Source organism: Pseudophryne corroboree, chromosome 1 (assembly GCF_028390025.1).
Source record: "Pseudophryne corroboree isolate aPseCor3 chromosome 1, aPseCor3.hap2, whole genome shotgun sequence".
NCBI lineage: Eukaryota > Metazoa > Chordata > Amphibia > Anura > Myobatrachidae > Pseudophryne > Pseudophryne corroboree.
The window spans coordinates 825,763,651-825,779,131 of record NC_086444.1 but is presented as its reverse complement, the minus strand read 5'-3'; the positions used below and the strand labels follow the sequence as shown (position 1 = coordinate 825,779,131).

At 46.3% G+C, this 15,481-nt stretch overlaps 1 protein-coding gene across 1 annotated transcript; it reads right to left on the bottom strand.

Moving 5' to 3' along the window:
- Positions 1-7,759: 7,759 nt before the first annotated feature.
- SOWAHB (sosondowah ankyrin repeat domain family member B) lies at positions 7,760-14,089 on the bottom strand. Its single transcript, XM_063919655.1, has one exon. It carries the CDS (start codon positions 13,401-13,403, stop codon positions 10,710-10,712), a length of 2,694 nt encoding a protein of 897 aa, XP_063775725.1. The 5' UTR covers positions 13,404-14,089; the 3' UTR covers positions 7,760-10,709.
- Between the last annotated feature and the right edge of the window lie 1,392 nt (positions 14,090-15,481).

Below are 15,481 nucleotides of genomic sequence, written 5' to 3'. Positions count from 1 at the left end.
ATCCCAGTGTCGGTATTATGAACGCCGAGATCCTGTCAGCCGGCATATCATACTGATTCCCATTCAGCTGGGCTAATAGGATGTGGCTCATTCTCCTTACACATTATTTGGGGAGGGGGTGGGTTCAGTGATGTGCGGTGACGTAAATGGCTGGAGAGGCACTGGATCTTACCAGAGACAGATTTTTACACACACACACACACACACACACACACACACACACACACACACACACACACACACACACACACACACACACACATGTATAAACCCGAGGGTACATGTGGGCATTATTTACAGGTGCAGCAGTGTATATTGCTGGAAATTTGGTGAGTAAGATAGGCAGGGAGGAAGAGCCTCTCCTGTCATACACCAGTATACTCCAGAGTTTTGACTATAAAATGATTAGAATGATACAAAGAAGCTATTTATAATATCTTCTTTGTATTTTTCATATTTGTATAGTCAAACCTCTGGAGTATACTGGAGTATGACAGGAGAGGCTCTGCCTCCCTGCCTATCTTTTCAGCACATCACTGCATAAAATAGTGCAGTATGTCACAGCCTGTGGGTGTGACTCTGTGTGTGTACAGTGTGAGCAATAGGGAGGCAGTGTGTGTTGGGTAAGCACTGACGTGTGGTAGGGCAGTGGGTTGTGATGGGGTAATGAGCTGGGGGACCAGTAAGGTGTGAACGGGGCAGTGTGTCCTGTGGGGAGCACTGAGGTGTGAGGAGAGCACTGTGAGCTGTGGTAGTGGGGAGGGCAGTGAGATATGGAGGGAACCGACAAGGAGAGAGCTATGAAAGGGGTAATGAGAAGGTTATGGCGTGGCAAGGGATGTGAGAGTAAGAGACATATAATTGTTTGGGTTGTTTTTTTTAGAGGGGGCGGCCAAAAATGTTGTGCCTAGGGGTGGCATGACCCTTAAATCCACTGCTGACTGCGGGTATTATGTATAAGTGGCACTACTACTGGGGGCATTATGTGTATAAGTGGCACTACTACTGTGGTCATTATCTGTGTAATAGGCACTACTAGGAGCATTATGTGTGTAAGCGGCACTATTGCTGGGTGCAATATGTGTATAAGCAGAACTACAACGCGCGGTGTAATGTGAATAAGATTGTGCTACTGTGGGCGTAATTTGAAATGGGGGTACTATTGTGTGTCCACGCCCCTTCCTTGTGAGACCACTCCCCTTTTTTGATGCACAATGTCCCTTTGTAAAATATGGGAGGGCGCAAATTTATACTTTGCAGGGGGGTGCCGAACACCCTAGCACCGGCCCTTGTAACATGCCATGCTATCATTAATAATATCTTCTGATTGATCGTGCAGCATGGCCAACCAGAAGATATCATTAACGACCTGTGGGAGCGCACAATCACGGGTACACACTGCACATGCTATGCCGGGAAATAACAAGTTGTGTCGATATTTTTGTTGTGTATACCTGTCCTAAGTTTGCAGTTCACATTTATTTTCATCTTTGACTGGGAATCTGTTTTCTAACGCACACCTTTTATGAATCACTGTGCAAACGTTAAGCAGTATGGAAAACAAGAGAGTTTTATGTTTTTAGCTTATTTATATTAAATTTGTTTATATATTTAAGCAAGCTAATTATCATTAACAGTCTTCAAGTGTATAATATATATTATAATCTCATTATCTGAAAATAGATACAATATAATTATGATATAACCAGACAAATTATCACACTATGGGCCGAATTCAATTAGCAGCAGTAATATACAGTGGTGGGGAAAGAGTGGCAACCTTGGGCTTATTCAATTACAGACCCTTTTCCTTGTGCTGTAAATTACCTACGAACGCATGTTAACCTATAGACTCTGGGACCAGTTGCCGGAGCTATGGGTTAACAGGTTTGCAGCATGATCATTGCATTTAGGGCCTGATTCAGGAGTGGCCATCACAGCAGCAGCAGTGGTAGTCCAGTACAGTAATGCAGCAGGAGAAGTCTATTACAAGTGGACACCTCCTCCTGCAATAGTGATCCGACATGCATCCTAGGACACCATCAGGTGGCTTGCAACATGCATGGGGACGCGCAATACACCCATCGCAGTCGCAGAGGCCGGGAAATCTCAGTTCAGAGATCCCAGACCTCTAAGCATCAGAGAGACACCTCCATTTTCACAAGTGGGGCCGTCGCCGCCCCCTATCCGCCTGCGAAACGGCATCAGACTGATGTCAGATTGTGTGCTATACTGCAGGATCCATTTGCGCACTTGCCGAATGGGTCCTGCGCATGCGCAAAGTACCAAACATCAGTACTTTGCAGCTTGCGCGGCAACGACCAGACCAGAATGAGGTCCCTAATGTGGAGTCTGTTCCAGCCTCCTCGGACTCAAAGAAAAATCCACATTAACTGCAGCCTTCAGGCTTACTGTGGGCTGCCGTGTGCTATAATTAATTAACTGCAGATAATTTAATTCAGCCCTATAGAATATACTATTAAATAAAAGGATCCAGAACCGCTGGGTCACCTGAGCCCTTCCTCACATCCTGTTATACTTACCCCCGTAACTCCTCTCTCCTGACACGCGCAGTGGGAGCTGGGGAGAGCACCATGCACACTAGGTGTGACGTGCACGTGCCACAGCCGCGAATAGGTCATCTCACAAATGGGCGGAATTACCTAATTTAGATCAGGCTCCTATGTCATAATAATAGATATGATTAATATTAGGACATTATTGTTCATTTTTATAGATACCGATTTGAGTGCTTTTGTTATTTTTCATAGTTATCAATGTAAGTGCATCTAGATGTACTCCAAAGTGCACGGATTCACAGAGTTTGGTAGAATGAGGATTGGAATGATTTGGCAAGTATTGAGTAGGAACAGTTTTTCGTTGCAGTGCTAGTTTGAGATTTATTCTACTTACAAAGGCTCAAACAACTGGAGTTCATGAGCATTTTAGCGTTTATTTTATCTGCTACAAATTTTTTTTTTTAAATTATGCTTAACTACTGTGTGTGCGTGTGTGTCTCAACACCAAATGGTCAACGTGAATTAGGCAGACAGGTACAAAAGGTTGACATGACAATGGTCTCGCCATGCGTCAGGCAAGGTGGCTTGCTCCACTATAGGTTACTATTCCCAAACGTACTCCACATGGTTATTAATTAATTATACATTCACTAGTATATAACTTTTTGTATATAGATATTGCTTTCCTTTTATTAACACATATTAACACTTTACCCTCTCAGATGTGTGCTACCCTGGCGTGGCTGGACTGTGGGTTCTGCATCCCAGGCTCAGATATAGTATTAGGGCAATCAGAGGAGCCTTGTCGAGGCCTGGTGGCTTTTCCATATATTTGCAAATATATGTAACTAAGACCGCTGGATCAGTGCCATAACTAGACAGTTTAGCGCTGTGTGCGAAAAACAGCATCAGTGCCCCCCCAATATACAAAGAAGAGCCACTGCGCACCGCAGGCGCGCCAAAAATATAGGGGCATGACCACAGAGCTCCCTTTTACACATTAGGCAGGTAGAGCGTCTGTTCTTCCGTTTACAAATTACAGCAGGCATAGCTCCCTTTTACACATTACGGCAGGCAGAGCTCACTTTTACACAGCACAGCAGGTAGAGTCCCCCTTTTACACATTAGGCAGGCAGAGTCCCCTATTTTACACTTTAGGCAGGCAGTCCCCCTTTTTTAAACAATACGGCAGGCAGTCCCCCTTTTTTAAACAAAACGGCAGGCAGTCCCCCTTTTACACATTAGGCAGGCAGCGTCCCCTATTTTACACATTATGGCAGGCAATCCCCATTTCTTACACATTATGGCAGGCAGTCCCCCCTTTTTTACACATAATGGCAGGCAGTCCCCCCTTTTTCACACAATATGGCAGGCAGTCCCCCTTTTTTACACATTAGGTAGGCAGAGTCCCCTATTTTACACATTAGGCAGGCAGTCCCCCTATTTTATACATTATGGCAGGCAGTCCCCCTTTTTTAAACAATACGGCAGGCAGTCCCCCTTTCTTAAACAATATGGCAGGCAGTCCCCCTTTTTCACACAATATGGCAGGCAGTCCCCCTTTTTCACACACGCTGCGCCCCCTATTTTACACATTATTGCAGGCAGTCCCCAATTTTTACACATTATGGCAGGCAGGCCCCATTTTTTACACATGCAGTACCCCTTTTTTACACAATATGGCATGCACTCCCCCTTTTTTTTTGTTACACATTAGGCAGGCAGCGTCCCCTATTTTACACATTATGGCAAGCAGTACCCATTTTTTTTTTTACACATTATGGCAGGCAGTCTCCCTTTTATGGGGGGGTAGGGAGAGAGAGAGAGAGAGAGAGAGAGAGAGAGAGAGAGAGAGAGAGAGAGAGAGAGAAGAGAAAAAGAGTGGGTTATACTCACCTTCATCTGTGACCTCTGATCCGACATCCACGGCAGGCTGTCAGTGGCGCTCCTGACTGAGTCCCCTGCGGAGACGGCAGCGGCAGGCAGGCGCCGCTGGCAGGACTCGGAGGAGACCTATGATCGGAGAACTATGCAGTGAGGAAGGGGGTGAATGTGGCGCTCACAGAGCGGGAGATAGGCGGGCTCCAGCGCGGCCGGCGGAAGACAGGCGGCAGCAGCGCTGGAGTACTGTGAGCGAGTACTGGCAGTGGCTGCGGCCGTGCGCGGTGGGGGATGTGCTGCCGATGGTGTGCCTTCAGTGCATGTGCGCTGTGGGCAAGGCACCATCGGCACATGCCTAGTTACGGCCCTGCTCTGGATTTCTATTATATATAGTTTTTTTTCAAGTCATGTATCCAATATAGTTTTGGTTAGAGTTTGTTATCTGCTACAAAAATGTTTTTAAATTATGCTTAACTAGTGTGTGTGTGTGTGTGTGTAGCTCAACACCAAATGGTCAACGTGCATTAGGCAGACAGGTACAAAAGGTTGACATGACAATGGTCTCGCCATGCGTCAGGCAAGGTGGCTTGCTCCACTATAGGTTACTATTCCCAAACGTACTCCACATGGTTATTAATTAATTAATTATACATTCACTCGTATATAACTTTTTGTGCTTTCCTTTTATTAACACATACTAACACTTTACCCTCTCAGATGTGTGGTACCCTGGTGTGGCTGGACTGTGGGTTCTGCATCCCAGGCTCAGATATAGTATTAGGGCAATCAGAGGAGCCTTGTCGAGGCCTGGTGGCTTTTCCATATTTTTGCAAATATATGTAACTAAGACCGCTGGATCAGTGCCGTAACTAGAGAGTTTAGCGCTGTGTGCGAAAAACAGCATCAGCGTCCCCCCAATATACAAAGAAGAGCCACTGCGCACCGCAGGCGCGCCAAAAATATAGGGGCATGACCACAGAGCTCCCTTTTACACATTAGGCAGGTAGAGCTTCTGTTCTTCAGTTTACAAATTACGGCAGGCATAGCTCCCTTTTATACATTACGGCAGGCAGAGCTCACTTTTACACAGCACAGCAGGTAGAGTCCCCCTTTTTACACATTATGGCAGGCAGATTCCCCAGTTTTTACACATTAGACAGGCAGAGTCCCCTATTTTACACATTATGGCAGGCAGTCCCCCTTTTACACATTAGGCAGGCAGTCCCCCTTTTACACATTAGGCAGGCAGTCCCCCTTTTACACATTAGACAGGCAGTCCCCCTATTTTATACATTATGGCAGGCAGTCCCCCTTTTTTAAACAATACGGCAGGCAGTCCCCCTTTTACACATTAGGCAGGCAGTGTCCCCTATTTTACACATTATGGCAGGCAGTCCCCATTTCTTACACATTATGGCAGGCAGTCCCCCCTTTTTTTACACATTATGGCAGGCAGTCCCCCCTTTTTTACACATCATGGCAGGCAGTCCCCCCTTTTTTTTACACATCATGGCAGGCAGTCCCCCCACTTTTTTTTTTTTTTTTTACACACAATATGGCAGGCAGTCCCCCCTTTTTACACATTAGGCAGGCAGAGTCCCCTATTTTACACATTAGGCAGGCAGTCCCCCTATTTTATACATTATGGCAGGCAGTCCCCCTTTTTCACACAATATGGCAGGCAGTCCCCCTTTTTTACACACGCTGCGCCCCCTACTTTACACATTATTGCAGGCAGTCATTTTTTACACATTATGGCAGGCCCCATTTTTTACACATGCAGTACCCCTTTTTTTACACAATATAACATGCACTCCCCCTTTTTTTACACATTAGGCAGGCAGCGTCCCCTATTTTACACAGTATGGCAGGCAGTACCCTTTTTTTTTACACATTATGGCAGGCAGTCTCCCTTTTATGGGGGGGTAGGGGGACAGAGAGAGAGAGAGAGAGAGAGAGAGAGAGAGAAAGAGAAAGAGAAAAAGAGTGGGTTATACTCACCTTCATCTGTGACCTGCGATCCGACATCCACGGCAGGCTGTCAGTCGCGCTCCTGACTGAGTCCTCTGCAGAGATGGCAGCGGCAGGCAGGCGGCGGCGGGAGGCAGGCGCCGCTGGCAGGACTTGGAGGAGACCTATGATCGGAGGAGATCTATGCAGTGAGGAAGGGGGTAATGTGGTGCTCACAGAGCGGGAGACAGGCGGGCTCCAGCGCGGCCGGCGCTGGAGTACTGCGTGTTCTGGCAGTGGCTGCGGCCGTGCGGGGGGGGGGGCGTGCGTGCAAGGCACCATCGGCACATACCTAGTTATGGCCCTGCTCTGGATTTCTATTATATATAGTTTTTTTCAAGTCATGTATCCAGTATAGTTTTGGTGTTGGGGCCCGGGGCACCGGGGGTTAATGGTTAATTCCCATACTGTCTCTTGCTTAGAATTACCCTTCCCTTTCAAGCACCTTAAGTATACTGTCAAATTGATATGAGCAACTTGCATTCTGTTTTGCACGTGGATAGTAAATCAAGCAAATGTTGGGAAACTATGTAAATAAAAAAACCAAAAAAACAAGTGTTGACCATTTGTGTGTCAACGATTGTCATGTCGACCTTTTGTACCGGTCAACCTAATGTATGTAGACCATAAGGTGTCGACCGATTGACTATCGACCTAGACACTATCTGGATACAGTGTGTGACAAACTAGGAAGTCTTACTTTCATTTTACTGGGACTGCTTAATGGGATAAGTAAATAAGTGTTTATGAGGGTTAAGTGCCAGCAATGAGCAGATCCCATAGCAGGCATATCAATCACTAACCGATATTACCGCTTTCAACGGATTTAAATGCTGCTTATAAAACATAGGTGTGACAACAGCTTAGACGGTTCTTCATTGATAACAAGCAAAAGGAGAAATAAAAAACCCAAATCATATTATTCATTGGAAATAAGTCTTAAAATAAATATTTTACAATAAGGTGCAACTTTCATTTCTAAACTTAGCATAGTACCATTTGTATTTGAAGGTAGTTCTCCATTAAACCTGCTTAAAATGAACACAAATTAAACATATCTGAGTTTGTGACAACCAGAGGGGGGGAAAAATAAAATACCTATACAATTTATCATCTTTCTTCAGTTGTTCTAAAGAGAGAGAAAAAAAACAAAAAAAAAACACTTGGTTTCTGTTGCTTTTCATGTTAAAACGTTTATAAAAATTAGAAATTTCCTTCATGTTCAATACGAGTTGACAATTCGGATGAATCAGCAGCTGCAAAACCTGGTATTGACCTGTCTGTGCTTCCGCCTTGCAATAAAACCGTAGTATACTAAAGTCACGTAAACACTGACATCGTATCATCCGTAAAAATACAAAAAGGTTTATTCACATTTATTACATTTCAAGTTTGCTCATTTTGCTTAGCATCAGTTCATGTAAACTTGCTCACCATGGGAATCTAGTGAATTGAGTACAGAGTTTCTGGAACACATCTTGGAATAGAAATACCTGTTTGTCACAATTCTAACATCCAAAAAAGGAGAAAGGCCTGTGCAGTAATGTTTTTTTTTTTTTTTTTTTTTACACTGGGCAATACAAATTCTTTTAGAATAGCCTCAATTGACGGCAAGATGAATGCAAGTGTGACTGGAGTTTGGGATCTTCCTTTGCAGTTTAGAGTTACGCACATAAGTGTTTTGAAAATATATTTTACAGTGGTTCCTCATTTGTTAAATAAACTTTTTGTTTTTAGCACATATCAAATATTTTGAGGCATATGTTAAAAAAAAAACTTGTAACACCCAAGTAAAAACATAAAGATTATTAGCGATGTCTTAGCTAAATTCAAATCAGCTAAACCGGTTTTCTCCTTGAAGCCTTCATGTACACTTATCCTAGGACAGTCATTTTAACAAATCATTGTGTGACAATAGACAATTACTATTATATTATTAAGCAACGTAAAACAGTGTTGCTCCAACCAATTATTCAGATCTCCTTAAAAGCCCATACATGTAAAACATTGCCTTAACAGTTGCATTAAATGTGACTAATAATTAACAATACCCTATTAATGTTTACTTTCACAAAATGTTGCATCCAGTAAACCATATGGGCACATTTTAATCTATAGAGGAAACCTTATTCATTGTAATAGCTGTACAAAGTTGCATACGTAATATAACCATAAATCTATTAATGCTGAAAATGCAATTATTTAGGGAGGGTATTTATCAAAGATTCCAGAGAGGTAACATTCTGAGAGATAAAGTACCAAGCAATCAGCTCCTAACTGTCATTTTTCAAAAACAGTCTGTAAAATGTAAGGCAGAAGCTGGTATTTTACCTCTCACAATTTTTATCTCTTCGTGCGTTGATAAATACCCCCCCCCCCCCCTTCCTCCCCCCTAACATTGATGCTGTAAGGGTTGGCCTCTTAGGGGGAACTATGAGGACAGATTTTAATTTAACCCACTGGCAGAATCAGAAACAAATTTGTCAGTCAGTAGCTAATTATATATACCTATATGACTTAAGGTGCATACACACTGGGCGTTTTTGCCCAGCGTGTATGCAGTGATGATCGCTGACATCGCTGGGCTGAAAAGCGCTCCGTGCATACACACTTAGCGCTTCTCCCCCCTGCCCAGCGCTGTCAGCGGGGGTGAATGGCTTTCCATAGCAGGACGCTATGGAAAGCCGCTCACCCAGCCGTTCATCGACTGGTAATACCAGTAGATGAACGGCGACCGCCAGCGATGAAGCGGGAGCGCGCATCAGCACTCACCGCTCATCCATACACTCTGCGCGGCTTTGAGCTGAAAGCAGCACAACACACCAAAAGTGACCTGCTTTCAGCTCAACATCGCCCAGTGTGTATGGGCCTTAAGAGGAACCACAGTGCACAAGTTATGGGCCCTACACACTTTGCGATCTGCCGCCGAGCTAACGGACGGCGGATACTGCCGACGGGCGACCCGGCGGGGGCGGGATTTCAGTGACTGGGGGAGTGAAGTTTCTACCCCCGTCACCATAGCAGTGCAGGCAAATATGGACGAGATCGTCCATATTGGCCGGCATGCACAAGCGACGGGGCACCAGCGATGAATGAGCGCGGGGGCACACATCGTTCATCGCTGGTGTATCCACACTGGAAGATATGAACGGTATCTCGTTCATTAATAAACGAGATCATTCATATCTTTCAGTATTCTCGCCCAGTGTGTAGGGCCCATAACATTCACTAATCACGACCCTGCAACCAGTTGTTGTCTACCAAATATCAATCTGCTATACTAAAATATCCAATATATTATTGCTAGTAAAATAGTCTAAACTCTGAATTCTTTTAAAGAAAGCATATGTAGACTTTGGTCTCCGTATAGAAATGAATAATGACTCATGTTTTAGTTGTCTTGCAAAACACTTTTTGTACTGTAGGTGTTAAAATGCTAAGACATAAAAATGGTCCGCAGAATGACAAGCAGGGTAATAAGATACATATGGTGCAATGTACATTTGCATGTCTCATTAAAACGCTGTGTTTGAGTTTAAAAAGTAAACTGTCCTGACCTCAGTAGTGACATGAAACATTTGTTATACTGTACAGCAAGACACTTGGATACAGGGTGTTTTATACCTGCCAATGTGACAGAAATATGATCCTAGCTAGGTAATGATCATTTCTTTGCAAGCTGTGGTTCCATCCAAACTTTCCTCTTAATGTATGCAAAGTTAAAGCTGCATTACCACTTGAGCAACAGAAGTTTGCCACTTTAAAATTGCTTCTTAGGGATGTGTGAGTGGACCAATCAGAAATCAGTCTCTGACTGTTGCTTCTAATTGTTTCTTCTTCAAATCAGAGCTGAGTGACGCTGCTAGAGAAGATCTCCTTCAGTGTCACTCAGCCTAAGTGCTTGATTGAGTCTGTGAGACAATTACCAGAGCACCAGGTAAAATGACTGCATGGTGCAGCCCACAGACTCTGGGAAGGGGAACAGGAAAGGCAGGTTTAATAACATTTAAGTAGAGTAAATGGCAATGCAGCTATAGGTAGACATACAAGCATTTGTGCATAAACTAAAGTACCCACACCACCTTTGTGTGGGCTGAACATTCATAAAATTAGAGATTATAATTAAGCCAGGCCTACTGAATATTAGTAAATTTATCATTGATATCACTCGTTCCTAGCAAACTGACAGGCTTCATATTGGTTCAGCCCACAAGATGGATGCCTCCAGTGAGAAGACCATTTGGATTTGTTTTTCATATAAAGAAAACATGGGAGCCAAGGTAAAATGAACATGGGTTCTCAGTCACTGTAGATTTCTCTTTCTCTTAACACAGAATGATTGTGTGCTTTCCATTTTTGATGCTGGGGTTTAAGAAAAGCTGCTAAAGAGGTTTTTCTAGTTAACTGACTTGATACGTTTTGCACATTTAAATTGTAAGTAGTCTTTAAGGCACGAGATGCAAAAATAGTTTTACCCTTTGGTGCTCCCAAGAGCTGCCATACTTCCCCAGAGGTGTTGCAGCTCAGGTATTGCCAGGCCCTTTTGCCGCTATTGTCCCTCAATTTCACATTCACTTTCATCTTTTCTACCAACATGGCAGCTACTTTATGATGGCCATGGATAGCAGCAATATGTAAAGGTGTATATCCACCATTGGATTTGAGGTTAAGGTCCAGTTCAATTCCAGCCTTTTTGGCACCATTGACAAACTTAAAGAACATGTCAATAGCACCATGCTTGGCAAACCAGTGCAGAGCTGTATATCCAGACATGAAATCTTTCCGTAAAGCCAAATGGGGGTCCTCAATGAATAATCCATATACCTGAAGCCAAGAGCCACAGGCTGATTTAACAATCCAATCATGCTCTGTTGGATCCAAGGGTACTGTAGAAATTTTATAATTAAAAGAACTTTTAATAACAGAAGCCAGGTTCACTTTTGGTACATACTGGGTGTTGAGAGATTTTTGGGCTGCAAAATTATTTACAATAGAATGGTTTGAGTTAACAGGTTTAGCTGCTAGAAGAATGTCTACATCTGGCTGTGGAGGCACCAGGACAATGTTAAGTGGTCTCTTTGTGCGTGATGGGCGCCTTCTCTTTCGATAATCCCTATCAATGAGTTCATCATCTGAGGAGGACATTATTTCCTGTAAACGAGAACTTATTCGGTGCTTTGGTGCATTCACAGCCAACTCAAACAATATGGGAGCCTGGTCAGTGAGAAAAGATTTGGCGGTATAAGGAGAATTCCTTGTTTCAATGTTTACATTAGGTTTTATTCCACATTCCATTAAAGTATCAGTCTCCCCCACTTTGTCTGCACTGTGCAGTTTATCATACTGTTCTACAATACTCAGGAATTTCCTATTTGGGGGACACCTTCTAGTGCCATCACATTTCTTCTCAATGTACTGTGCAAACTTTTCATTATGTGAGTCACTGGAGGGATCTTCTTCATCTCTGTGCTCGGTGTCACAATCACCCCCTTCACCACTGTCACTCCCTTCACTTCCACAGCTTTCCTGGTCAACAAAGTCCTCCATGTCCTGCAAGGAGAGCTGGGACCGGATGCTTTTAAAGACAGGCATCTGGTACATCCACATGCCATGCATATCATTGATTGGTAGAGGAGGGGAGGGGCTGCGACTCGCTGGGTGATAATCTGGCATCAGCAGCACATCTGGAGGAGGGATGCTTGATTCTTGTGGGAACAGAAGGGAGGGGGAAGGGTGTTTAGATTGTATGTACCTGGAGGAAGGAGGAGAAGCCGGCAGCTCATGATAATTATGTATTTGCTGTTCTCCTTGCATACAGTTAGAATATTCATCATGCATGTCCTGGGCAAAGGTATAATTTAAGGGATAACTGGTCAATGGAAATTCAGTACCTGTAAAGTATCCATGTGTTTGTCCCTCTGCAGTCATGGAGGTAGCAGGAACAACAGCAACATTAGTTGTTTCACTTATTATCTCTTCAGATTGACGTTCATGGCCATGCCCAGGTGTGTGCCTCCTGTGCCCGCTAGAAGCAGGGGAGGGAGTCCCAGTCGTGGCAGGGCTCTCAGCAGAAGAAGAAAATGAAGACCGATTGTGGCATGGTGATGATAATTTGTTCATATGTGAATTGTAAGTCCTAATGACAGCTGAGGAGCTGTTGCTGGGTGGTGAGATGGTCTTGCTGGAGGTTGTGTATGTATGACTGGTTTGAACCTGTGATAGTCCATTACTGCTTGGGGTCTGATTGAGCAGCACAGAAGTATTTGTGACTAGCAAGGAAGTGCTGTGTTCTGGTGAGGAGGTGCTGCTGGGGGGTGAGATTTGGCAGGGTGATGTAGAAGTACCATTTGGGGGCAAAGACGGGTGAAGGGATGAGGGAGTATACCGGGATGATGCTTGCTGCACTTTAGGTGCACGGTCATAAGCAAAAGGTTCTCTGTAAGAACTTGGAGGGGCATCCCAAATCTTCCCATCCAAAGTCCCACGATTGCTGCCAGTGCCATATGGAGCCTGTGAAATCGCAGCTATATTGTGCAGGGGATGCTGCAATGTGTCTTGCCGCACATACACATCCTGGTGAGGATACACACTCCTTGGGACTTGCCGTCCGCCAGCCCGGCTGCTCCATCCCCCACCTACCTGGAGTCCCTGCACCGTACCGGGCACAATCTGATCATCCTGTCTGCTGTCACCGAGCTCAGATTCCTCCTGCTGGTCAAATGCTTCGGGGGTCCGTGCCCGCAGGTCTTCTCCCAGCAGATCGCGGTACCGGCTTCTCAGCACCACGTACTTGACAGCTCCCTCCTGCTTTACCACCGCCACCGAGTTCACATAGCGCTTGAATCTCTCCCGGGATTTCAGGAGCTGCTCGCCGGGCGTCCGGGTGTCTCTCAGGAAGTGCTTGAAGTGACCCACCAGCGAGGTATTGGGCACCTTGCCCCCGCCTTGGCAGAGAAAGTCCAACACCTCTTCCTGGCTCAGCTCCTTGGCCATCCTCACTCTCTGCTTCTCATAGCCCAGCGCTGGCGGAGGTCAGCAGCCGGTGTGCACGCGTGCTGCATCTCCTGCTCCTGTCTGATGAGCGCTGCAACTTCAGGCTCCACACCTAACTTCCACTCAGTCACACAGTTCCACCTGCTCCCCAGCCCCTCCTCTCTCTCAGCTGAAGGGCAGAAGATGGCCTTTCGCCTTTGCTTTCTAAACACCCATCTCCACCCTCTTTTTTTCTTCTCCAGCCCCCGCAATGAATAACAATTCCCTCCCACTAGACTGAAACAGCAACAATGACAATTACTGCTGAAATGGAGGCGTGTGCGGCAGAGGGAGGATCACGAGGCGTCAGGAATGTCAGGGTGGAATTCCTCAGTGCAAGGTACAGCAAGGTGCGTGCCTCTCTCCTATCACTGTCAGCACTGCCTACCTCCCCTCCTCCCCCTGCCAGCACTGCCTACATCTCCTCCTTATCTTACCAGCACTGCCTGCCTTTCCTCACCCTGCCAGAACTGACTACTGCCTTTCTGTCCTCCTACCTGCCAGAACGGGATGCGATCAAGATGCCGGATGGAACCCGCCAGAACTGCCTGTCCCTCTTCACACTGTCATCACTACCTGCCTCCTCTCATACTGCCAGCGCTGCCTGTTTCTCCTCCTCTCCCTGTCAGCACTACCTGCCTCCCCTTATACAGCCAGCACTGCCTGTCTCTCCTCCTCACCCTGCCAGCAATGTTTGCCTCTCCTCCTCACCCTATCAGAACTGCCTGCTTCTCCTCACATTGACAGTACTGCCTTCCTCCCCTCGTACTGCTAGCACTGCCTTTCTATCCTCCTCACCCTGACAGCACTGTCTGTCACTGCCTGTCTTTACTCATCCTACCAGAACTGCCTGCCTCTCCTCACACTGACAGTACTGCCAGTCTTTCGTCCTCACCATGCCAGCACTGCCTGTCCTTACTCACCATGCCAGCACTGCCTGCCACTACTCCCCACCCTGCCAGCACTGCCTGCCTCTCATCTTCACCCTGCCACTGCCAGCACTGCTTGTCTCTGCTCACCCTGCCAGCACTGCCAGTTTCTCCTCCTCTCTCTGTCAGCGCTACCTGCCTCCCCTCCTTCTGCCACCACTGCCTGTCTCTCCTCCTGACCCTGCCAGCAATGTTTGCCTCTCCTCTTCACCCTACCAGAACTGCCTGTCTCTCCTCACACTGCCAGTACTGCTTGTGTTTCCTCCTCACCCTGACAGCACTGCCTGCCTATACTCACCATGCCAGCACTGCCTGCCTCTACTGCCCACCCTGCCAGCACTGGCTGTTTTTCGCCCTCACCCTGCTGCTCATCCTGCCAGCACTGCCTTTCTTTCCCCACCCTGCAGCACTGCCAGTTTCTCCTCCTCTTCCTGTCAGCGCTACCTGCCTCCCCTCACACTGCCAGCACTACCTGTCTCTCCTCCTGACCATGCCAGCAATGTTTGCCTCTCCACTTCACCCTACCAGAACTGCCTGCCTCTCCTCACACTGCCAGTACTGCCTTCCTCCCCTCATACTGCCAGCACTGCCTGTGTTTCCTCCTCACCCTGACAGCACTGCCTGCCTCTACTCCCCACCCTGCCAGCACAGCCTTTCTTTCCTAACCCTGTCAGCACTGACAGATTCTCCTCACCCTGTCAGCACTGACAGTTTTTCCTTCTTACCCTGCCAGCACTGCCAGTTTCTCTTCCTTTCCCTGTCTTCACTACCTGCCTCCCCTCATACTGCCAGCACTGCCTGTCTTTCCTCCTCACCCTGCCAGCAATGTTTGCCTCTCCTCCTCACCCTACCAGAACTACTGCCTGCCTCTTGACCTCACCCTGCCAGCACTGTCTTTCTTTCCTCACCCTGCCAGCACTGCCAGATCCTCCTCCTCTCCCTGTCAGCGCTACCTGCCTCCCCTCATTCTGCCAGCACTGCCTGTCTCTCCTCCTGACCCTCAGAGCAATGTTTGCCTCTCCTCTTTACCCTACCAGAACTGCCTGCCTCTCCTCACACTGACAGTACTGCCTTCCTCCCCACATACTGCCAGCACTGCCTTTGTGTGTC